The sequence below is a fragment of the Nyctibius grandis genome, chromosome 6 (genome assembly GCF_013368605.1).
Source record: "Nyctibius grandis isolate bNycGra1 chromosome 6, bNycGra1.pri, whole genome shotgun sequence".
NCBI classification, from domain to species: Eukaryota; Metazoa; Chordata; class Aves; order Nyctibiiformes; family Nyctibiidae; genus Nyctibius; species Nyctibius grandis.
The window spans coordinates 65,990,596-66,017,234 of NC_090663.1; the positions used below are offsets into that span (position 1 = coordinate 65,990,596).

Genomic DNA, 26,639 nt, shown 5'->3' on the forward strand with positions numbered 1-26,639 from the left:
GTAATTTTTTTTTTCTTCCTTCTTCTTTCTTACTTTTTTGCCCCCTTTTACTAGCATAACTGTGTTGGCATCACTAACCATCCCTACCCCTTTCTGTTCTGCACTACAGTTGCCATACAGCAGGCAGACCTACCAGTTGTACTGAAATCGAAATGGTGACCAGCAGACAGATGTTTTCAATTAAGTTTATATGATTTTTTTTTTCCAGTCCTCTTTCCAATAAATGGCAATTGCTTACATCTTGCTTGTATAAATCTGAAATATCCATCACAAGGTTATCATATGACTGTCACGTTTCCTGGACCAAACTCTCCAAAGTGCTCAGCTCCTGTTTAGAGCTGTTAGGTGAACCAGCCCACCTTTAAAAGGTTTGGCAGGCAGCAAAATAATCACTCATAGCAATTCCCCAACAAAGCTACTTTCCAAAATGACAAGTCTTCAGCCCTTTAGGCTGTCAAAACAGAGCGGAAAGCCATGCTACCAATTCTTTGCCTAGAGTGGAGGTTGTACAAACAGTAAATGCCAAATCCCTCAAAACACTGGAGAGTCACATGTATCATCACTAGAAGCACACAGCAAAAAAAGTTGTTTTCAGTTGGATTATTCATCTATTCAGCTTCATTTAAAAAACAACATCAAACAAGTCTGACTTCCAGACACTTCTTGAGCACATGCCTAAAATTAAGTGTGGGTCCATTCCACGGCTAACTGCATCCTTAATTACTCCTGTGTTTTCCTAAATCTGCTCATCCTGATACCAGGCCTACATAAACAGGGGACCAGGACTAGTTGTATTAAGCAATAGTGAAAAGTCAGAATTAATCTTATAAGAATGAACAAAATATAGCTTGTACTAATGATGAGAGCAGCCTGCCCACACAGAGCCAGACAGCTCAGGCTACAAAATCCACCTGAAATTCTGCCCTCTGTGAAGGAGGAGGTTATTTGAACTCAGGTTGATGCCATCTGGCCAGTTTTAATTGTCTTTTTTCTTTCATCTATTGACTCCCTTTATATTCCTTATTCTTTTAAATCCACATACAATCCTTCTATGGCTTCGAAGTCAGGCATTTCAAAGCCTCCTCCCCGAGCACTTTATCGTGCGCCAGAGCTGATTCTGTGCATTTCGGCATTGAACACTGATGCAATGAGAAAGGTTATTTTACCCACGGCTCCTTGAGCATGTGAGCTTTCTTTTACTGGGAACATTCTGTTGTCACCTTGGCTGCAATCCTCTGTTAAAGCGACTTGGGAGACAGTGCTAAGCTACAGCCCCAGCTTCTTTAGCTTTTCTTCAGAGAATTAGGAGCTCCACATCTTGATAAAATGACCCAGAATATCTTCCTCAATAATGAAAGCGATTTTCTAGCCTTTGATTGCCAAAAGCATGCTTGATAAATTGAATGGGAAGGCATAAAAAAAAAACGGGGGGTGACTGAGAACAAGAGATGTTAACAATGAAGCTCTTACGTGAGGACGATTCAGGTCATCAATTTTCCTTCAGTATGAATCAAATACTGTTAACAACATGGAAGTGGCTCCACGATAAGAAACACAGACGCGCTTGAGAAATTGAATGCTTTGCCCCTCATCGCAGAATTCACAGCATTTAATCAACCAAATGGAAAGGCAGAGGCTCTTATCAACTGGAAAGCAGGAGGCGTGACAGGAGAACGGACCAGGATAATGAATGCGCAGTGAAGTCATAGGGATGCTTGTGAAGCCACTCCAGTGTCTCGGTGATGCTGAGGTTCTCAGAGATAATTAAATTACATCTCGCCCATGGGCACAGTCTAATTTGGGATGTGATGGAAGCAAAAGACTGCCTCCCTTTTCTTCCATGCCCCAGAGGACATAGAGTATCACCGAGCCAGATGCCTGATGATCCACATCAGGGTTTGCATCCCTACCAGTGAGCTCTTCTGCCTTCACCCAGAAGATTTCCCCCTCTTCTTCCACAGATCCTCTCTCCAGGCTCCTTTCCAAAATACTTTCCTAGAAATCTCTCTCAGCCATCACACAGACTTCTATCCCTGCTACCACTTCATTCAATACCAACCAAATTTGTCTGCCTCCAGGTTGTGCCTGCAGCATGCCTTGCTCTCTCATCATTCTCCAAATTCAGTTTGCTAGTACACAGCACGTAGCAGGTAAAACCAGCACTGCCCCCCGCCAAGAAAAGCCCCACAAATCCCCCAAACTAACAAAACCAAACCATCCAGCACTGTACAAGATGATCCAGTTGTTCACCAGGCTTTCATGTGCATCTCTTCTCCCCCAAAGGTGCTTACAATATCTTGGAGACTTCTTTCAATCAAAATTTCTCTAAGAGGCAAAAGTACTTGTCAAGCAAAAGAGCTATCTGATACAGATGCAAACCTTTATGCACAGAAAGATCTTCATTAAACAATATAAAGGGTGCAACATTTAAATAAAATTAAGACTCTGCTAATAGAGACACTGCCATTTTTCCCCGCTACCTTTTTAATGGTGGTAGAAAGGATACCAAGTGAGCTTTAGAGATCATCCAATATGGTTTTTTTGGTATCTGTTGCTGTAACCATGTATTTTAATACACAAGAATGTCACGAAGACTGAGTTTTCTAGTATTTCTCGGAAATAGAATTTTACTTACAGTTCACAAGTAACCTGTCCTGTATAAATTAATGCTAAAATGAATATATAGCAACCATTTCCACATCAAGCAACCTTTAAGTAGAAAATTGAACAGCAACGGAAGGTTATTGGCAGTAATAGTTGCAAATGGCTATCCAGGGGACTTCTCCCTGCTCACAACACTCATCTAAACATTGATTCAGCACACAAAAAGCACCTTCAGTAATCTGAATGGGACCTGATAGTATATTTTTTTTTATTATGTTAGTTGAATCATGCCATCTTTTGGCTTCTGGAGAGCCAAGAGACAAATGTATTCCTCTAATATCTACAGTGTCAGACTCCCCAACACATTCTTCCCAGAATTTCTGCGTTGACAAGCATTTCATTCTTCCTATTGATCCCAAGCACACATTAAAATGGCTTGCAGAGGAGGAATTGCTCCGTCCTCACCTTATTCAATACTTGCCATTCCATGAGGTCAAAAACCTGGTGCCTTCAAATTACAGAGAAAAGGGACAAATTACGACTTCACGTAAGATGTAGCAGACTCCTGTCACACACAGCCTTCCTGTGCAGTTTGGTTTCAGTAACCCTCCTTCTGTGAAGATGCCAAAACTCTCCTGTGCCTTGATGCAGCCACAGGGCCCAGCCAAGGCGCTGGGAGAAGCTCCCCTTGCACTGTGCCACTTGTGAGCGGCTGCTGTCAATGTCATTGATGCCCCACCTTGTGATCACCTAGTACAAAGTCATCATCTCTGGCATGGGAAGGATCCATGAATCTCCCAAATGCATGCATTTACTTGTGGACAAAGGGCACTGGTGGACAAAATCTCAGTCAATAGTCTTTGCTGACTAGAAACACATTGCCCATAGGGCTGCTATCTCAAGGTGGCATTTCTCTCTTGACAAACTGAAAGAACAGTTTTCATCGAAGAATAACATAATCAGGCAAACAGTGATTAAAGAATAATTCTCACTCTGCATTCGCATGTCAATCGATCCTCTATATCTAAGTATAGATATAGACACACAAACAGGTAATCAACTTTTTCATCACAGGAAAGGCTTTTTGAATGGCATCGCTTCTTGTTTCAGAAAATAGAATCTACTGCACACCTCAACTGAGGGAAAGTCTGTTTTCTTCAGGTTGTTTCTGAAAAAGCACACAAGAGACAAAATTGTAGGAACATGAGAAATACCAGAGGCTTCGATCATGCAACTCGGCTCCCACTGCCCTGCTGAAATTCTCATTTGTCTGTCACCAATACAGGCAACAGAGGTAAACACCACTGAAATACCATTATTGCAACTTAGTTCTTGACCCAAGTAGGTATATGCTTTCTATTTTAGGACAACAGAGAACGGGAATTATCCCAATGATCCTCACATTGCATGTTTCTGTGTGGAATTGGGATGAGGAGTGAAGGGTGTGGGAAGCTGCCCTGTGTCTGCACTAGAGAAGGAATCAGGGCTTTCGACATGCCACCGTCCCTCAGCATTCTGCCTGTACGCCTCCCGAATTACAAACCAGTTCCATTTTACTGTGTAAGAGCAACTTCGGAGGCAACTTTGGGACTACATACAAAAAATAGGAAAGAAAGAAGCTCAGTTTTGAGTTCTCCATTAAGTGCCACAAAATACCAATGAGCAAACCACACATTTTATGATTTTCAGGACCAAAGTGACAAATTCCTGACCACATTACTGCGGGTGTCACAGAGGCAATTAAGCAATCACACAGAGATACAGACAATCAGACAATCTTGCTGTCAGCAGCAATCAAAGGCATCAAATACATCTGTAACAAAATGGATTAGCAGAAGCAGAAGGATCAGTGACATCAATTCATTCCAGACAACTTACAGGAAAGTAAATGCCATGGACAGGCAGAAAAAGAGAGATCTCTCCACACTGAACCGATATGTAAGCCTTAAAAACTCCAGGTGGTGTTCACACAGAGAAAAGAAAAAGCATAGTGCTGGCAAGGCAGCTGGTTAGGAGAACAGAAACCTCTGCCACTTTCCCCAAGGGTGCCCAAGAGCTCGAACACAATATTAGGATGTCAAAAAAAAAAGATAATGCATAATATAATATCTGGTGAAACTTACTAAGTCAGTGACAGCAAGGATCAGAGAGGAGAGGAGGCAAGAATTTTCCCTGAAGGCAAATTTTACCACAATTGCCTGCTTCAGGACTACTCGTGTCCAAAGCACTGCTCTAGTGATTTTACCTCCATAAAATCAGTACAGGCTGCTGAATACTCAGAATTTTGAAAATAATTTCTTCATAAAGATTAAAATTTATAGTGATAGCATATATTTGCATGTAGTGTGAGTGGAAAAGTCACATGCAAATAGTAGATGAGTTCTGACATGACTTGGTCTAACAAACCCAGATGAAATCATTCCTCCCTTCACTGTATAAATCCTTTGTCCGCTATGTTGCTGGACACATTGACAAAGCACTATACGATCTTAACCAGAGGATCAGTTCTACCCCAGCCAACCATCTGAAGGCTTTTTTTTGGAAATGGCCCTTTTTCTCCCACTCCTGTTTCCCCCCGCCATTATAATGTAACTTAAGTACTTCTTTGTAGGTGTTTCGACTTCATTGCTAAAGCTCTTGTGACTTAGAGTAGAAAGCCTTCCCATACCTACAGCTTTGGCCTCCTTAAAGGTATGAGTAATAAAACACAGGCTGAACACAGCCGTTCAGGATAAATTCTCTTTTGGAAAAGATGAAAAATTCATTCTCTCCCCCGATCCAAGCTGGAGCAGTCAGGAGTATTCGCGTCTTTGAGCTATTAACTCAATTAAGCAGGCAATAAGGATTGCTGGGTAAAAGGCAGCATGTATTTGCATGCATGTAAAATGCAGACTCAAGGAGTCTTAAAATGCCCTTATAAATACAGCAAAAATAGACCAATAAAAAATTTTGTAATGACTATTTATGTGTGTACAACAACTCATTATTTCAATTCTCCGCATCAGGGATTTCTTATTTCTTTCCTCTACCCCTTAAATAGATCAAAATAAATTATACATTTAAAAACAGTCTATGCATCTATAACAACAGAAACAAATTTCATTTAACATCCAGCTGTCAAAGCCAGCCCTTCTGTCACTCTTTATTCAAGTCTGTTTTACATAATTAATGTAATCTTAATTATTTCCTTCTCTTTCTGGGTAGGATAGCACTTAAGGATGAGCCACTTACAGTACAGTCATTTCATTTGGAGATGATATGACTGCGTGACATGATCGCTCACAAAAAAATAAGCTGGTTTTAAGGTCTCCAGGTGGGGAATTATGTACATGAAAGCCTATAATGATGGGACACCACTTGATCTGCATACTACAGCAATAAAAATAGCAGTATATATGCATAATACTGTGTTTTAATGCAGACATACTGTGCTATTAATAGCCTCCCTTTTTGCTCCTTTAACTCCTTTACAAACAGATGCTGACAGAGTTTATGGGAAGCAGACGAAGAGAGCATTAGCTCAAACCAGACTGAAATACTTTTTTTTTTTTTTTTTTTTTCCTCCCAAGTCCCCAAAATTAAAAATTCTTAAGCCTCGGCCAAGGTCCTTCCCATCCTCCACCACTCCATGCCATTAGTCAATTAGTAAGAATTACAAACAGAGCTTTAATCACATGTGTACTAAAATATGTCTAAAGCAATACAGGCATCACTCTAGAAATATCCTATCCCATTTGCACAGGATAAATAATTAAATTGTTTTAAGCGGTCTAATCTATTAATGCCTGGAGAGGCCTTAATTTTGGCCACTAAATTTCAAGAAGCTACGTTCGTCAATTCAATATAGTTAACAGCCATAAATCAACTTCCTCACTGTACATGACTAATGAATTTACTACATGATGAAAAAAGCCAATTCCTCGAATTAAGGTTTCACTCTAAAACGTTCCTCATTCTCCCTGTTGCCCAGCATGTTTCTCTTCCTTCTCTGTCCTCTCTGTGGCTTCCCGAAACCCGCAGGAAGGGACCTTCAAAAGTGATAGGCTGGATCCTGCAAACATGTACTCACAAGGATGACCACTGTGACTCAGGAAATGTTCTCAGTTGAACTGAGCCACTAATGCACAACAGTGCTTTGAGTTACCTCAGACCCTCCAGAATCAGGGTCTTAATGTTACAAAACACCATTGAAAACATCATTGACCATGGCCAATGCTTCCCAGGCTATAAACTCATTTGGTTTTGCTCTCTGTGCATAGTCGTGTCCTTTCCATCCTGCTCTGCTGCTTGGATTGCTTTGCATACCATCTGAAGTTATTCAGAGCTTCAGCGAAGCATGAGTGCTTACTCAAAGCTGAGCTGAAATGGCAGGAAGAACCTCCACGCTCAGGGTTTTTGCCATCTCGGAGTGCAGCCCAAGGCCAGGAATACGAACACGGATTTATCTGCTGCCGCTGGCAGAGGCACATGCACAGCCCAGAAAAAGTCAGGGGCCCTACCTTATTAGGAGCTAGGAAGATCGAAGCAATTGAACACAGCCACAGAACAAAAGCCTTGTAAAATATTAACTTAATTCCATATCGGCTGACTGTGCAACCTCAAAGAAATCCCCCTATTCTCCAGTTATGCAATGTACCCCGCCATGATCACGAGCCAAACGTGAATACAAAGATAGCCTACCCATCCACTTCCCACTATAAGGCAGTCATAGGAAGTCATTAAAGATAGAAATTGCCCTTCCTGGTGGTGCTATACCCATGGAAGGCATTTGTCGGTGTGGGCACACAAAGGCTGCACTGAACATGGCAGATCATCAGCACTTGCAAATCAGAGCGCTCCGACTGCAGTCAGCAAAGTGCAGCTCACCTAGAGCAGTTCAGGATCTACACTTCCATGTAGTCTAATAGAAGTCCCTGCAACTACATAAGAAAAAAGATATAAGGATTACTTAGAAATAAGCAATGATGGCACAGGTTTCACAGTTACGGAGAAAACACAGTGATCACCTGGGAGCAAAAGGACGCTGAGAAGCTCCTAGGAAGAAAGAAAAAATCCAGCAGATGTAAAGCCAGAAGAAAATAGAAAGTATTAAAGCAAGAGTTATAGCTTTCTTCACTGCCTAATAATAAGATGATAATAAAGTGAAAAGCTTGGATAAGATGGAAAAATTTAAGCAGCTGAAAGTCAAAGTCTAAATTCTTGGGCATATTATGGAGCCAGCTCCCTTGGACCCCATTTGCCTACCATGGTCTTACACACCATGGGCAAAAGTGGGATATATGGTCACAGTGTGAGTTCATTGAATAGGAGTCATAAAAGTTTGTAGGTGCCGAGCCGAAAGTCACGACACCCGTGTGGGATATTAAGACAGCAATTTTTCAGCATTATGTGTGGTGGAACAGCACAGGCTTAACAGACATCCAGGGCAGTGCAACTTTCTTGCTTGCTTGCTTGCAGTTTCAAAGAAAAACAAATGACCAACAAATATATATCATAAAACAATTTGGATTTGCTAGCATGCTGCAACACCTTTGGGGTCTTCTGGATGTTTATACTGGTTTTAATTCTCTGAAGAGACAGTGAGTTGCTTCTGCTTTCGTTCTGGATTTTAAATCAGTTCTACTCTTTGTGTACATACAAGGCAAGAATTGTGAAGTTTCCTCTTCAAAAAAGGCTGTCATTTGCTATCTTTCTGTGCACATGTTGCTGTTCATTCTCATATGTACATCCCTCTCTACATATATACAGTCAAGTCAGATGTATATACAAACATGCCAAATGTTGCACATTAAAGAAATGCATATATTTAAAACATCATACTGTACACGGTCTATTCTGGCAATAGCCATCTGGAAGAGGAAAAAAGCATACAAGAAATACTTTTATCACCGTTACAAAGGACATACCCCTGCAAATTTCAGTCTCTCAAAATCTTTTTTTTTCCTGGGTGATCAAAACATTTTTGTACCATTTTGTTCTAGTTAAGCCCTCCCCTGGACCAGGTCTGGTAACCAACGGCTGATGATGGCTCCTGTCACACTACAGGGATTTCAAAATTACCCAACATTTAACCCAGGGCCTCATACTCACAACTAAGCACTCCAGTCATTCCTGCTGCCAATGCTAAGCATGTCTTTAAATTAGCACCGCAGCCACAGACTGTGACCAAAGCCCTATCTGTCCTACAGATTTCCCCCTTCCTATAATACCCTTAATAAAATTTGCGATATTCAAAAAGTGATGGGCTCTTGATTTCACATTCCTCTTTCACAGCTGCCTTATTTCTGCTGAAACAGTGGAATGAAATTACGTGTGGAAACTCTGCTGAGAATTTTCTTCCTCATGGAAGAAGAAAAAATGCTCGACATGCTCAGAATTCAAAAGAACCAGAAGGCCCTGATTCCATACATGTTATCAATATAGTACATGTTTGAAAATTGCATGATACTCGCCAAACTTGAGGGTGTCCCCCTAGAAGGAAGGGGATTAAGATGTAACCTTGGGTCAAAAGGGGTTACACAATCAGGATTTCCCATACCAACACTGAGGAAATTAAATTCATAGTGGAGATGCTCAGCTGCTGAAATGCAAGGAAACACTGGAAGAAACTAACATGATTAAAAAACATGAATTAATTATTTTATGAAGAAAAGCCCCAAAATACAGATTTGGCAGGAATACTCCTCAAACTTACTTATTTATTCATTCATTTTAGTGGCCATGCTCTACTCTGTGAATTATTTTTGATAATTCAAGCAGACAGGTAAGAAAGTATCCAGTTCCCACATATTTTAATACATATTCTACAGTCTCAAAATTGAAAGTTTTTGAACTATGTATCCGTTTTCTATGTGTGCGTATCTGTGTACATCTCCAAAGAAGACAGCTTAATTATGCTTTTTTTCCCCCTAAGTGCATTAATTTGGCAGCTAAAGGTTTCTGCTCTCACTAAGGGTGAGACAACGGAGCCTCTTGGAGCCCCGATTTTTGGCACCACCTCACTCCTACTTTATGCTTGAGGCTACCTCCCTTCTGACTGATTCTTAATTTGAATAAGCTTTCGCTGAAGACTGTATCAGAACTGCAGCAAGTTAATCTTATTAAACCATATGAGTTTAAAAACTCAGAGCTTGATGTCAGGCAAGCTATTTCCAAATTGGTATACTTAAGATCCAAATTAGATCACAAGCAAAATATTAAAAGGCACTAGAGCGCCTTAAGAGTGAACTTCCATTTCCAAAAGAAATTTCTGGACATTGGGAACCCAGGACTCATGCCAGTTCAGTGGGAGTCAGGCTCCTGGCTGCAATGGATGCTTTTAAGTGTTTCAAACCCTTAAAATTTAAGCTACAGAGAAAGGCTGTTAAGACATAGAGGAATTTACTTCACCTGTTGTCAATACTAGCACAAATACATGGGTCCTCCTGAACAATACTTTAGTTATAGGAGGCTCCTACTCCCACTCAAAGCCTCCTGACAAAAAACACCTTTAGGAGACACTATTGTCAATTGGCACTGAATCTGTAAGCTGATGCAATGAGGTGCCTTTTAAGCACTATAAAAGAAAATCTCTACATCCTCTTCCTCTCCCTTCACTCTATAAAGAGTACTTTTGTTTTTTAAATAATTGACAGGTTAACAACTTCAGTTTCACTTCAGCCACCTCTGAGCATAAAAGACTGAAGTCATTAGAAATGAGGGAAGCGGTGACTAGGATGCGATCCACCCTTGGCTTGCCAACCCGCTCATACGTGTGGTTTGCAGCAAAGTAGGTGGGCTGCTTAGTTGCCCTTAGGTCCCCTTGACTTCCAGCAGCTTGGTGAGATGACCCACAGGGTGCTTTTGCCATCTGAATGTCATCCAGGCCACGGAAACGAAGTTTGTGGAGATCTCCTGGAACACTTGTACCTCCACGTCGCCTTCAGACAGCTCTTGCCATGTGCATGATGTTACACAAGCACCAAAGTGTTTTCTGGATTGCAGCCCAACACAACAGGCATTAGCCTGTGTTGTTTAGTGCCTGGCTTTAACTCTTTACATCTAGCTACAGTGCAACTAATCAACTGAAATTGATTTTTCAGAGCTCAGTCTAATCCACTGCATTGAAGGTGACCTATATTCTTTGTGTGTATGTATAGTTAAGGGCTTTGGGGTTTTTTAAGGTGTCTCGGATATTAGATGCCTGTGTTCAGCTATCGGCAACCTTGCCAGTAATTCAAGAGGGTGCCAAGGAGCACTTCTGACACAGATTTTAGAGGGCTCCTAAAGATTTCTCCCCTGCTGCCCCAAATATCAACAGTGAAGATTACTCATCTGCCTTCATACATGCAATTCTCTATTACCCATGGGAAGAATCACTCAAGGTACCAACCTGAGCACATCTCCAGTCCACCAACATCCCTGACGAGAGCACAGTGCTCTGATATGCATGATCAGATCCTGGACACCAGCAACAAGCACTATATTTTTTCCAGAACTAACCTTGCTCCCTCCAACCTAATGGTTGCTTTTATATTTTACTTCACATATTTGCTAGTATTAGCATCAAGGGCCAAACTTTACTTTCCATCAGTGCTAGCTGGACACCACTGTAATCATTTAAGTGGCACAATCTGTTCCAAGTGACCAAGAGAGCTAATAATTTATCAGGAACAGAACAGGCATTTTGGGGAAGGACGTAATTATATTTGTGTGGTTTGTAATACTCTTGAGTCAAATGGGACATTCTTCATAATTCAGAGCCACTTGGGGAAAGGAAGAGAGGAAGCAGGCTTTCCAAAGAGAAATGGCCTCAAATTCTTAAATATATCAAAACAATTTTTTGTCCCTCCTCTGTCCTTTTGGTTTTGCATAAAATAAAGACGACCTTCAGCATTTGAGTAGGCTTCACAGGGGGGAAAAAGAAAAGTGCAAATAATAATCAAAAAATAACATCTTGCCTTTATATCGGTAGATAATGCAGCCTGAACTGGAACGCTGTACAGCTCATCTTGTCTCAAATGTGGCAATGCAGGATTAAAGGGTATTCAGGGAAAAACAACAAGTATCTTCACATACTCATAACAAAAACCCAGAACAACTCCCATAAGAAGAAATATTTGAAAGATTATAACTTTCTCCCTCGGAGACCAGATAAGTTAGAAGAAACATGACATGCATACAAGCTAATGAACAGAAATGGAAAAGGTAGCTTGGATGCCTCTGTCTTCACAGTCTGAGGAGGGATGGCAATGAAATTAAAACCTGACAAAAACCAATCATTTTTCACACAATAAGCTATTATCCTGCTGGACTTAGAGCTCATGGAAGTCATTATGACCAGGGACTTGATGAGATTCAGAAAGGATTTGGCCGTTTATATGGACAGCCAAGAATATCCAGCAATTGCAATTAATGCTAACAAAGAAAATCTAGAAAGAATATTCAAAATCTTGGGCATTGGAGTGAAAGCCCATCTCTTAACTATGAAGGATAAGGACAAAAAAAAGGCGTGGGGGTGGCAGAGGCAGTCCCTGCCCATTAAGGGACGCTGTATCCCGCCCTGAGGCAGGCAGGACAGGGCATGGGGGCAGACTAGTGACTGTGTGCGGAAACCCTATTCCCATTCTGGCATCTTTTCTTCTGGCCAGCTCCAAATCCTCCCTTCTTCCCTTGCATTAGTTTTATAGTTTTCTATGGTTTTCTTGCCCATAACTCCATCTCCCATTACTCACAGCATCTCTGCAATAAAATTTTTCCTTCTTTGTCACCGGTCCTACTTTGGGTAAAAGCGTGTAATATACTGCCTACTACAAACTGCAACTCTCAGTAACGGACTGAATGCTGAGGCCGTAATTCAGTCCAGAGGCTCTACTACTACCCATAAACTACTCGCCATCTCCCAGTATACGATGTCAGCAGGACTCCAGCTGAATTAAGGCTTCTACTGTATATAACTGACATCAATGTATTATCTTATGCATAATGCATAGAAGATGGCTCTAATCATAAATTCCATATCCTGCCCTTTCTTTACATCACAGATGCAGCCCGGCATCTCTTATGCACTGCGCTTACTGATACATAAAATTCTACTCCTGAATCATAATGGCAGCAAAACCTTTTCTTGGGCCACTGCTTCTGATAAAAGCCATTTGTTCCCTCTTTTCCCCAAAGAGGCTGAAATAAACTTCAGTTCACCCCACTAACAAAACTCACACTTAAATTTAAGGACCATGTTGAACTGATGATTCAGGAACATTGCCTGCATCAGTCCATATTTTTGACACCGGCAAGCAAATGATTTGTGCCTAACACCCATCTTTTGCCTGTTTGCATTTGGTATCAGCAGAGTGATCACACAAAATGCAAAGCTACGCTGTGGATGACAAACTGCAAGCGTGCAAAGGTGAGTGAGGTCTGCAGAGAGCATTTCCAGCCCTGCAGAGAAGTACAGAAATCCTAGGCATACACACAGAGAGGGTGTGGTATAAGCTAGTGGTGGTTTTACATGTCTTGGAATGGAACATGGAGTTCAAGCTCCAAAGATTCCACAAATGATGCAGTCAAAAATGTGATGAATGAAAGCTTTGAAATATCCTGGAGAACAGACAATCCCCTGCGTATAAACTCAATTTTGACCTCAGGCACAGACTAACTGAGCTCTTTTGTACAAAAAGAAAGAAAAAAGCAAAAGAAACTGATATAGATGCATTACTCCGAAGTCATCTTACCTCATAGCCCTTTAGCCATTTTTTCTAGCCAGAAGACTAACCGAAGAAGGAGCATGCACGTATCTTTCTACTCAAACCAAGTTATTTATTTGTTATCTTAAGACAGTATAAGTCCATTTAGCCTGAATAAACCTTATACAATAACTTGCAGTGCTCTAAATCAATTTTAGCTTCATGACAAAAAGACCAAGCATCTGAAGACCACGCCTTGTGATGGCCTCATAAGGCTGTCACATTCAGGCGGACTGAAGATGTAGGAAGACTGAGCAGAAGCATCTTCAATGTTCACTGCTTCAGCAATTTAGGCAATGGGCATGTGGTGCCATGGGCAGCACACAGATGCCTGGCTTTAAACTTTGCTCTTCGGGCACCTTGGATAATGATTTTCATGGTACAAAACCTGTTTCAGCAAAAGCAGAGAACAGTACCTGACGGCCTAGAGCTGCGCCTTCCATGAATGCCCTCCTTGCGGCTACAGGAAGGCTTTCTATGTGCTTGCACCCACCTCCTGTAACATGGTAATAAATGCAGTACACGTTTCAAACTGTGAACACCACTGTTAGCAACGTCTCCATCTTTGCTCCACACTTCTTCCCTGGATACAAATTAGTAGCTGCTGTTCTCAACAAGCCTCAAACGCTCGGAAAAAACAGATTACAGGAGCATGTTTCGCACAGGTCTTCTCCCTCTGGCAAAAGCTACATGCAGCAGGCTGCCAAGGGCTGGCCAGTCCCTTCCCTCTGACAGGCTGGAGCCGGCCACTTTCACACTAGTAAAGTAATGGATGGAGTAATAAACTTGAGTTTTCCCTGCATGGTTTTCAGCACATCATGTGTTCAGCACTTCTGAGGCTACTTCAAGACATGATTTATCCAAGAGATTATCCCATGTCTTCTCCTTGTCAGTTAAGGCCAGTGAGGAGGGAAAAAATGAAATGAAACAAAACAAAATAGCTGGCAAACTGAAACGGACTTAAAAAACAGCAATGATGAATTCCTCCAGCTTCCTCCAACCTGCGCACTTCAAGGAGACGTTTCTGTTTGGCCATGGAGGCCACTGGTTGCACATTGCTTTCTCAGCTCAAGCTTGGATTTTCTCAAATGATAGTGCACTGGAGTCACATGCTAACAGCAACCAAAACTCAGCAGCCACGGCACAACATAACAGTCTATTTATTTATTTATTTAAAGTGGGGTGTTTTATAGCTGGCCATGGCTACCAATTGGTACCCAGGGAAGCCTAAAGCATTATTTTTGATCTACAGAGCCTTCCACGGCTTGGAACCTAATTACCTTCAGAAACTACTGCCTCCTCCTCATCTGTTACCATGGCAGCTGCAATCAGCTGAGATGCCTAGGCTGACAAGCTCTGATATACTAGGGTACCAGGGCAGTTCCAGGGGGCTGTCACTTTCAGAATTTACTCCTCTGCTTGGGTCCGACAGCGTTTTCAGGAAAAGAAGAGGTAGGATAAATTAAGACTGTACAGGCTTGGGAAGTAGCGACCTTTTCTAGAGTGATTCAACAGCTCAGTGCACACTGCTCCACTAGCACTTACTGGGTTTTTTCTTCCTTTTTAATTTTTTCCCCTCTTAGTAACAGTGCATGTGCCCTTATGCCAGAGTCAAGGTGCAGATGAGATTAGTACACTGCTTCATTTTAAAGTATCTTTCCGCATGGTGAGAAAATAGACTGTTTAACCAAGTGGTGAGGCTTGTTTTCTAGCCTTTAAAATCAGAATCCAGGGAACATGAGCTTCAGTATTCCCTGTTCATTTCTACTGGTAACAGAAACTGCTGCTTAACTGAAACATTAGTATTTTTCCATATTGATGCTTTTCACGTGGCAATCTCAAAGCGCCAGACTTATGCTTCCCAGAAAGAGAAAAGCCTAGCTTCCCATTGCAACATCTCAGTTCTGCAGAAAAGCACTTCCCATACCATCTGTGTGATAACAAATTTAGAAAAATGAGCAGTATTTTGGCAGTCTTCGCAAAATGTACTCAGGATGCAGGGGAAGGTGGAGGGGTTCCTACCAAATGGGGCACTAGTATCCAAGTCAGAGGTGATGACAACATCTAAGCAGAAGGCTGTTTTCTGAGAAATATGCCTTTAATTTTGTAGAGCCTGACACAACCATGCTGCAATTCAGCTGAAGTCTGCTCATTCAGTCCTACCGACAGCCTTGTCTTTACAGAGCCTCCAGGTCTGCAGCTCTCCTTGTCCTGCGCATACTCCCCACAGGCACCAAGACAAGCTACTTAATATAAAAGACTCTATGAGAACATCCCAAAATTGGTATGATCAAAACCAGTGGCCACTTTATGAATTATTAACGTGAATTAATCTATCTGTAAAATACAGATAACCCTGCCTCTTTATTTCCCAACACAAGAGCAGATTACTGGCATTTCAGAAGTGTCTTGAAAATCACAGGGCTGATAGCATCAATAACAGCACACCACGAGAAGCAATATTATTACAATAATAATGGTACTCGCCTCAGACTCCTGCATTTTTCAGGTCATCAACCAGAAACATTAACAAAACACAGCCCTTCAGGAGATGAAAAATCTTTGCAGTGTAATGCAGGCTGGTTCATACAATTTCATTCTTCTCACCCTGTGCAAAGGGCCTGCTGCCATGCTTCCGACTACTGGGAGAGTTGCGAATGCCCTTCCTCACATAAAAGGATCAGGCCCTCTGATGAAACTAAATGGAAATCTGACAGCATCAAGCAGCTGACAACAGTCTTATGCTCTTAGTTGCACCTTTTTATTTTTTTTTAATTCTAAGTCTTGACCTGCAGACTTCATCAATGATGTCAACACTGAAACCACAGGGACAAACTATGCAGATTAGACTTGAACCTAAAGGAAACTAGCTCAGTTAAGCAACTACAGCCTGGCAGGGCATCTAGTACCTCCCAGCTGAGCCTCCTGCGGAGCTACTAGAAATTGGCTATCTGCTCAGCCAGTGGAGGAGACTAGCACAGCTGCAGCACCCACCTGCCAAGCCCTGACCCACACTGCACCAGGGTGCTTTGCTGGGGGCAGACGGCACCACAACTGGCTGCAGCGGAGCAGAGAATACATGTCCCACTGCATTGTGCAGGCTACACATCCTCTGCCAGAGGAGCTGCAGTTTCTCTGTCCTGGGAGCAGCAGGAAGCTCTGGGCAAGAGGTGTCTTGCCTGTGGGACACAGAATGGGTCCAGCACTCCCTTCAGGGAAGAAGAGAGGAGAGAGCTGAGCAGCTTTCAGCCCTCATCCCCAAGCCAGAAGTGGCAACAGTGGGACACAAGAGCTCTGCAACACTCTACTGTGGCAAAAGGCAAAAGGTACCCCCTTTGCAAACTGAGCTCTCTGAGTTGCTGAGAGATACCAGAGAATTCCCCAGCAAAAGCCTTCCACATTTTCTACCTTCTAAATTTTGAAAAGGCAGAAGGAATTTTGCTTTCATTTTGGGAACAGCTGTTGAGACCTGTGAACATTTCTCCCCTGGCTCCTCTGTTACGCCTGCTGGTCTTGTCTTATTATTCCATCCCTCCTTTCCTTCCTCCAGCTTAAAAGTAGCAAACAATGGTTGGGTTAGACAAGGATCCCTTTACTCTTGATATCTGGAAAGCAAAATGAAAGCCTTGATCTTGCCTTTAAGGCAACAAATGCAATTGTTCTCTGTATGTGTACCTACATATCAGCTTTGCTACTTGGACTTTCCCCCCCATTTTAACGTTCAAGGTTAAAGCCTACAGGAAAGGACAGAGCTCAGTAAAACAGACTGTTTCAAATTACAAAGTTAAACACAAAGGTGGTATCGACAGCACACAGTTCTGCGAACATACATGCAAAACCTGATCCACCTATCTTCTTCCTTCCATTAGTTTCAACTCAGGAAAGCACATAGGCAGGTCTTCATTCCACAAAATGCTTAAGTACGTGCCTTAAAAAGCAGCACGTATATTTGTCTGAATCAAGGAGGAGGCAACTAAGTATCTAATTCCCTGGCCTGCGTTGCCGCCTTAAATTTATGTGGCACTTTTACAAGGTGACTAGCTCCACTGACTTGTAGTGAAACCACCCGCACGCAGAAAGTAATACGCAGATTCTGTCTTTCTGAGCTGGGCATTTCGTTGGTGGAAAGCATCCACAAGAAATTCAAGAGAACATGCGGAAAGCTACTTTTTTTTCTTTTTCTTTAGGGTGTTTTTTAATAGACTAAATGGCAGTGTTAACACTATAAAAACAAAGGCAACTCTTACGGTAATAGGAGGCTGCTTTTCCCTATTGTTTGCAGAGAACCCTGGCTGTTTGAATGGATGATATGTTAATTTTGTGGCACAGCTGCTTAAGGGAGGACATAGCGAAGTCTCCCATGGTACAGTGCACACAGTTTACAATGGGCATGGTTAGAATTTAATTGTTTGTTACAGTCCTCGAAAAGATGTTTCTCCAAAGCAAACATGCTATGAAATACATTTTTCTCTAATCATATCAGAAAAACTTCAGTCTGTAAAGCACTCTTTCTGAGCTTTTATGGGCAGCTGCTGCTCGAATGCTTTTAAGAAGAGCTGGCAAGTTAAAAAACCAAAATAGGCCACAGAGATTTAATTTCCTATAAAATAGCTCCCTACAAGCTGTTTAAACGTTCTTTACTTAGAGCAATACTCCCAAAATTTTAGAGATTTTCAGGGCAACACTTGCAGTAAGAACTCCTTGTGTTCCCTCTGCTCAGGGGTCTCCACAAACACACCCTCACATCTATGCCTTTCCCTTTCAAAATTACCTCTCGTACTTGTCTGCAAAATTAATTGAAATAAACATACAGAAGAAAGGAACACGCTAGCTCAATTTTTTTTTTGGGGGGGGGGGAGGAGGGTGGGCCGGGGGAACAATCACTATTATCTGCCATAAATCTGCTCACTTGCAGCCTCAGCTCACATACTAACAACATCTCTGTCTCACACATACTTTTCTTCCCACCTTTCCCTCTCCCCCTCCCCACAGCCATGACATAATGTGTCTAAGTTGGCTGTACAGTGTTGCTGATTAAAAACTGCCAGCAGTTAGACAACTTATTATAAAACCTAAAAGGGGATTGTGTATTTATGAATGCAATAATTAATCAATGCATAATAAGCATGCACTGCGCATATAGTTTTTCTTTCCATATGCAGACAGCTTCGATTACTATGCAGGTTACACTGCCACGAGGATCTTTAGTTCTGAGTATCTGCTTCCCCACCCTACACCATTAGCAAAGACAAGCTCATTGTATTAACACCTGCGTTCATCTGCAAAACCACCCAAATACTGATGAATTGATTAATTTTGCAAGTAGAGGCTTTCAGAAGAAAATGCCATAGTTAGTGCCACAACTACTAAGCTGTCACCATTTTCCTTTTCAACTACTTTTTTCACAGGCTCAGCTATAAGGCATACTCAGAACTATGAGCTGGCAGACTGGTTTGCATCTTAAGAATGTATTTCGTTTTAATGGTTTTATTTTTAAATTGTTTTAACTCTTTGAATTAATGGAGATTAAAAAAAGAAATGAGACTGACATAAAAATGTGAAGCAGAGTATTTTTCCCCTTTTTAATCTGCCCTTTAACTAGAACCAGGTTATATTTATTTTCAAGAAACTCCATAGTACCCAATTAATAACACGATTGCACACTTCATGAAAATTGATCACCAAATGGCTTAAATGGAAAGAGCCACCACTCTTTCCTGAGCCTCCTGACTGATAAATGGCATCAGGCAAGGCCTCACAGATATTAATATTCAGTCAGTAGGAATTTGCTTTTCCCTTGCAAGAAACCCCCCTCAGCGGCAGTCCTCTACAGCACCACTTTTTGCCCTAATGGGGAAACAGAGATGCTTTGCCCCAGATATGCACTTCCCTGCCAAATCTCTTGCTAAGCCATTTGAGTCCGCAGTGATGATATCTGGAGCTGAGTAATCAACGTGAGTTTTCATCCCAGTGCTGTGGGCACAGAACATGATTATGTGCCCTCCCTGACCAAAGGGCTAATGTTTATTGCAGACTTGCTACACGTGGGGACCGACCAAAAGATTGCAGAGCTCTGCATTTGGCTTGGAAGCTAGCACCTGGAGGACACTACTACGTATATATAAAAGTATTAATACTTTGTACTCTGTAATGGCCCACAAAGGGGATGACATGGTTTTATTCTGCCAATATGCAGAGGATTAAGGGTTTCTGCTTGAAGCCACTAACAACCTGAACAGGAGAATTACAGTAATTCTACTACAACCATGCCGAATCCAAGGGACCGGCTGATGGCATGTTGTTACCCTTTCTGCTTGTCTTGAAAATGTAACTGTCACAATCCTACAAAGAGGACTTCAACCAGCTACGCAAGGAGGTTCAACATAGTGCCTCTGAGCAATAGATATGAAGCCCTAGTGGAAAACAGCCGGTCCAATGGGGATGTGGTGGAGAGGCAACCTATATCAGAGGTCCCACCACAGTCAGAAAAACCTGACAGGCGTATAGCTACCTCCTCCACAAGGAAGAAGAGAAGAGTTTTAGTGGTTGGAGACTCCTTCCTAAAGGGATCTGAGGGCCCAATATGCAGAGCTGACCCCCATCACAGGGAGGTCTGCAGCCTGCCTGGAGCCCGAATCAGGGATATCACCAGGAAACTCCCCAACCTGGTGAAGGCCACAGACTACTACCCCCTGCTGATCTTCCAGACAGGTGGGGAAGAAGCTGCATCCCGTAGTCTGAGGGGGATGAAGAAAGACTACAAGGCCCTAGGACAGTTGGTGAAAGAGTCTGGGGCACAAGTTGTTTTCTCCTCCCTCCTTCCATTTTCAGGTGATGACGTGAGATGGAATAGTAGGATTCTCTCTATTAATGCCTGGCTATGAGACTGGTGCTACAGGCAGGGCTTTGGGTTCTTCGATAATGGCTGGTTTTATAAGACACCAGGCGTGACTGTAATACATGGGAAAGGTTTATGTTGTAGGGGCAAAAGGGTTCTGGGACAGGAATTAGCAGGGCTCATTCGGAGAGCTTTAAATTAGATTCGAAGGGGGATGTGGTAGTAGCTGGGCTTGCACCACTGGGGCAACGCTCTAGTGTTGAGGTAGACCAGGAGGCCCCCCATGCCCCTAGGGTGAAATCGGTGTGCTCAGCTTGCTCCCTGAAATGCCTGTACACCAATGCGCGCAGCATGGGGAATAAACAGGAGGAGTTGGAAATCCATGTTCGGTCAGGGGGCTATGATTTAGTGGCAATTACAGAGACTTGGTGGGACGCCTCGCATGACTGGAATGTGGTCATGGATGGCTATGTCCTGTTCAGGAAAGACAGGCCGCTAAGGAGAGGTGGTGGAGTTGCTCTTTATGTGAGTGAGCAGCTAGAATGTATTGAGTTCTGTCCAGGGGCGGATCAGGAGTGAGTTGAGAGTTTGTGGGTGCGAATTAAGGGGCAGGCTGGCAGGGGTGATACTGTTGTGGGTGTCTATTACAGGCCACCGGATCAGGATGAGGAGGGTGATGAGGCCTTCTACAGGCAGCTGAGAGCAGTCTCGCAATTACAGGGCCTGGTTGTTGTGGGGGATTTCAACTACCCTGATATTTGCTGGGAGGCCTACTCAGCCAGCCATCCTCAGTCCAGGAGGTTCCTCCAGTGCATTGATGATAACTTTCTGATGCAAATGGTGGATGAGCCAACTAGGAGAGGAGCGCTGCTGGATCTTATCCTCGCTAACAAGGAGGGTCTGGTTGAAGAGGTGAAGGTTGAGGGCAGCCTTGGTTGTAGTGACCATGAGATGGTAGAGTTCAGGATCTCATGTGGCAGGAACAGAATAGCTAGCAGAATCACAACCCTGGACTTCAGGAGGGCCAACTTTGGCCTTTTCAAGCAATTGCTAGGGGAAATCCCATGGGACAGGGTACTAGAAGGTAAGGGGGTCCAAGAGAGTTGGTTAGCATTCAAGGACTGCTTCTTCAGAGCTCTAGATCAGAGCATCCCAACAGGTAGGAAGTCAAGGAAGGGTACCAGGAGACCTGCATGGTTAAACAGGGAACTGCTGGGCAAACTCAAGTGGAAGAAGAGGGTGTACAGATCATGGAAGGAGGGGCTGGCCACTTGGGAGGAATATAAGTCTGTTGTCAGAGGATGTAGGGAGGCAACTAGGAAAGCTAAGGCCTCCTTGGAATTAAACCTTGCAAGAGAGGTCAAGGACAACAGAAAGGGCTTCTTCAAATACATTGCAGGTAAAGCCAACACTAGAGGCAATGTAGGCCCACTGATGAATGAGGTGGGGGCCCTGGAGACAGAGGATAAAAAGAAGGCGGAGTTACTGAATGCCTTCTTTGCCTCTGTCTATACTGCTGGAGGCTGTCCTGAGGAGCCCCGGACCCCTGAGGCCCCAGAAGAAGTCAGGATAGAGGAGGAATCTGTCTTGGTTGATGAGGGCTGGGTCAGGGACCAATTAAGCAATCTAGACGTCCATAAATCCATGGGCCCTGATGGGATACACCCGCGGGTGCTGAGGGAGCTGGTGGAAGTCATTGCTAGGCCACTCTCCATCATCTTTGCTAAGTCGTGGGCAACGGGAGAGGTGCCTGAGGACTGGAGGAAAGCGAATGTCACTCCAGTCTTCAAAAAGGGCAAGAAGGAGGACCCGGGTAACTATAGACCGGTCAGCCTCACCTCCATCCCTGGAAAGGTGATGGAACAACTTGTTCTTGGTGCTGTCTCTAGGCACATCAAGGATAGGGGGATCATTAGGGGCACTCAGCATAGCTTCACCAAGGGGAAGTCATGCTTAACCAACTTGATAGCCTTTTATGAGGACGTAACCCGGTGGATAGATGATGGTAAAGCTGTGGATGTGGTCTATCTCGATTTCAGTAAAGCGTTTGACACGGTCTCCCACAGCATCCTCGCAGCTAAACTGAGGAAGTGTGGTCTGGATGATCGGGTAGTGAGGTGGATTGTGAACTGGCTGAAGGAAAGAAGCCAGAGAGTGGTGGTCAATGGGACAGAGTCCAGTTGGAGGCCTGTGTCTAGCAGAGTCCCTCAAGGGTCGGTACTGGGACCAGTACTATTCAATATATTCATTAATGACTTGGATGAGGGAATAGAGTGCACTGTCAGCAAGTTCGCTGATGACACAAAACTGGGAGGAGTGGCTGACACACCGGAAGGCTGCGCAGCCATTCAGAGAGACCTGGACAGGCTGGAGAGTTGGGCGGGGAGAAATTTAATGAAATATAACAAGGGCAAGTGTAGAGTCCTGCATCTGGGCAAGAACAACCCCATGTATGAGTACAAGTTGGGGGCAGACCTGTTGGAGAGCAGCGTAGGGGAATGGGACCTGGGGGTCCTAGTGGACAGCAGGATGACCATGAGCCAGCAGTGTGCCCTTGTGGCCAAGAAGGCCAATGGCATCCTGGGGTGTATTAGAAGGGGTGTGGTTAGCAGGTCAAGAGAGGTTCTCCTCCCCCTCTACTCTGCCCTGGTGAGGCCGCATCTGGAATATTGTGTCCAGTTCTGGGCCCCTCAGTTCAAGAAGGACAGGGAACTGCTAGAGAGAGTCCAGCACAGAGCCACGAAGATGATTAAGGGAGTGGAACATCTCCCTTATGAGGAGAGGCTCAGGGAGATGGGTCTCTTTAGCTTAGAGAAGAGGAGACTGAGGGGTCACCTCATTAATGTTTATAAATATGTAAAGGGCAAGTGTCATGAGGATGGAGCCAGGCTCTTCTCAGTGACATCCATTGACAGGACAAGGGGCAATGGGTGCAAGCTGGAACACAGGAGGTTCCACATAAATATGAGGAAAAACTTCTTTACGGTGAGGGTGACCGAACACTGGAACAGGCTGCCCAGAGAGGTTGTGGAGTCTCCTTCTCTGGAGATATTCAAAACCCGCCTGGACGCGTTCCTGTGTGATATGGTCTAGGCAATCCTGCTCCGGCAGGGGGATTGGACTAGATGATCTTTCGAGGTCCCTTCCAATCCCTAACATTCTGTGATTCTGTGATAAAGAATGGGCTTATGGGACCTACATGCAGTGACGAGGACATTTTTCACGAGACCTCTCAGCATTTTGAGATCTAAATCCTTGACGTGGAGCAATTCTAACAGGAGCTCAAAAATAGAAGTTAGCATGTCAGATATAGATGAAACCCATGCTTTCTTTTCTGTTACTCACACAACTCCATTTGTAGTGCGAAATGCCTCACAGCAAACAATAACAATATATTGCATTAAAACCTTGCACTGCTTTAGCCACTACGTCACCATGCAAACACTGTTGTCATTACTTCAATTAGCAACACTTTGCCTTTGTCAATACCATCATTAATACCCTGAAATACTAATTTCTATTATTATTTAATTAACAGCCAAATGTAGTGAATAATTATTTTGGTGTAGTTATTAGGAGAAATGTAGTGAATGCAATTACTTGTCAAGAGCTGTGACTTACGAATCCTTCCCACAACACCTCTTCTGCCAGAAAATACCCTGAAAAATTCAGCAACAGTTAAAGGCTTTCCATAACCAGGATACCTCTAGGTTGGAATAAACTGTTAGGCCCTGTCTCTGCAATGCAGGAGTCTGTCTACATGGGATGTATCTCAGCTATCATTTCCAGATGCAATAGCCACACTTAGCAGCAATAGTTATTATACAGAAATTTAGCAAGTCTTCCACAAAACCAATGTGAATGTGAGTCCTTGACTGGGAATTACAGATCCTCCCTAAAACTAAGCCTGGCAACATGATGAATGATGGAGACTTTTCTTTGTATTTTGAAAAATGTTATTCTGAACACAAAATATTAATTGTTTAAAGGAGATTATTTGCCATCTGTTTGAATATAACAAAAAAAAAACAGTGAATGTGCATTTGAGAAAGACTTTGCATATATGTTTACTAAGAGCCTTGATATTTCGGTATTTCAGAGGTAAAACTGGGATGCAGTGAGTATCAAGATGGCTGATTAGTAGTACTTACAACAAATGTTATTTGTATTGCGTGATGCTAACCAAACTCTGTTAAACCCACAGTTTAGCAATGATAGCTTTAATTCTGTGCACATACAGACTAAGTACCTGCATTTTCTCATGCAAACACACACACAAACTGGTGTGTACATACCAGGTTAAAAAAACAACAGTCAGCAAACAAAGAATATTAAATACTATACCTTTGAGTCATAATCTTATAGGCATCTGGCAGATAACAGCGGATATTCTCCATCTGAGCAGGATCAGAGTCACAGATTTTATCATCAGTCCTCCCATAGTTGGCACTTTCGATCATGATAACATCTGTTCCCGGGCAGCGAAGCTCTATGGGGTAACTCTCGCAGGACAGCTCCCTTCGGACTACAGCCATGGGGACAGGGGCACGGCTGAAAGCTGCAAGGATTAACACAGAAACACAGCAAACATTTACCTTCCACACCAAGGCTAGGATTAAAAGCGGAACGACGTTTAGCAGCAGGTTTTATCCATATGCTGTACTGAGATAGTTTCGGTACCACTGAGATATGGTCTGCAGAAATGGGGTCCAATCCCTGGCTTGCTGGTTGCCCAGAGAAATCACTTCTCCACTCAGTAACTTGATTTTCTCATCTCAAAAATAAGCTAATGATGCTTTTATATTGAAAGAGGTAAATAGCAACTATGGCATTGTTATTACTTCTACTTACCAGGTGAAAAGCTAGTTGGCTTTGATAGATAAAATTACAGTCTTATGTTGTACCTGATCAATCAGGGGAAATTTTCTGACAACGAGCAATCCAAGCACCAGGATCCCACCTGCTCAGCAAGATTGCATCTGTCCTACTGCAGATGTAATAACATCTGCATTGCTCCTGGTCCTTTTCTTGGTCCTTAGAAAACATGAGCCTAATGGCTTTTTCTGTAGCCTGCAGTGTGCTGGAGGATGGCCTGCGGGTTCTGGCACCATCCCAAAGTTTGGGCTCTGCAGTGGTATTTTCCATGGAAAGGCCAATATATGTGAAACTGGGTGATTAAAGTTCAGTCTCAGCTTTGCATCAGATCTGCCTGGATGTTCAATACTGGCACACACGTGTAAAGTTAATTTAAAGAGCTCTCAGAAATCTTACCTGTTTTAAAAGAAATCCAGGCTACAGTTTGCAAAAGAAAAAAGAAACACACTTTGAGATGCCTTGAAAACAAAGCCCTAAAGTAAATAAACTCACATGACAACAAGCAATAGTATTTCCCATCTTTACAGCCTCTTTGATCCAAAGATCTTCAACAGCTTGACAAACGTGAATGTATTAATCCCCCAAATATCCCTATGAAGTAGCTATGCATTGTCATTCTCATCACAGCTGCAGAAGGGTTATGCGGCTTCTAGAAGATCTCATGGGAAATCCACAGTGAAGCTAGGAACCAAACACTTGTTTTCCAGCTGAGCACACCAGCCACAAGCTGAAGCAAAAGCCAACCCCTTCTCTTCCCTATTCCATGAGAAAGAAAACTCACCCACACCAAAAAGCTTTCCAGCTGCAGGGATGATGTGCCCTTCTGGCTGTATTTTGTACTACTTCCAACCACAAAACTCAACATATAAACTAAGCCTGTATCTATGTGATGGTCACAGAGCAGTCAGGGAAGTTTTAACCCTCTAACAGATCCAGGGCCCATCTGGCACTGGGCATCTTTCAACAACTAACTTTCCCCCATGGCCCCATTAGAAAAACACCAAAATACCCTCCCCAAAACCAAAAATCCCTTCCCGTGCACTGTTGTCTTGTCCCATAAAACTTCCACACAGTATAGGCACACCAAGTTTGCTTACGGAAATAAGAGCATACTGACATTTCTCAGTGTACCCCTTAACTCTATCAAGGCTGCTCTATCCATCTGTCAGGCAGTAATCCAACACATTATGCTAACTTCCATGAAGCCTTCTATTATTGTCAGTTGTCTCATTTAGATTTGTATTATTAGACAGATAAACATTCTGTCATGTGGCAGAACAGAGTATCTAGCAGAATCACAACCCTGGACTTCAGGAGGGCCAACTTTGGCCTTTTCAAGCAAGGGGAAATCCCATGGGACAGGGTACTAGAAGGTAAGGGGGCCCAAGATAGTTGGCTAGCATTCAAGGACTGCTTCTTCCGAGCTCAAGATCAGAGCATCCCAGCAGGTAGGAAGTCAAGAAAGGGTACCAGGAGACCTGCATGGTTAAACAGGGAACTGCTAGGCAAACTCAAGTGGAAGAAGAGAGTGTACAGATCATGGAAGGAGAGGCTGGCCACTTGGGAGGAATATAAGTCTGTTGTCAGAGGATGTAGGG

General features: G+C 43.1%; 1 protein-coding gene across 1 annotated transcript in view; it reads right to left on the minus strand.

Annotated features, from left to right (window-relative positions):
- Positions 1-26,639, minus strand: part of ADGRL3 (adhesion G protein-coupled receptor L3) — a 348,528-nt gene that overhangs the window by 261,097 nt on the left and 60,792 nt on the right. The window contains exon 2 of the mRNA XM_068404345.1: positions 24,511-24,724. Within this exon, the coding sequence (XP_068260446.1) occupies positions 24,511-24,701 (191 nt within the window). The 5' untranslated portion in view covers positions 24,702-24,724. The remainder of the gene's footprint in view (positions 1-24,510; positions 24,725-26,639) is intronic.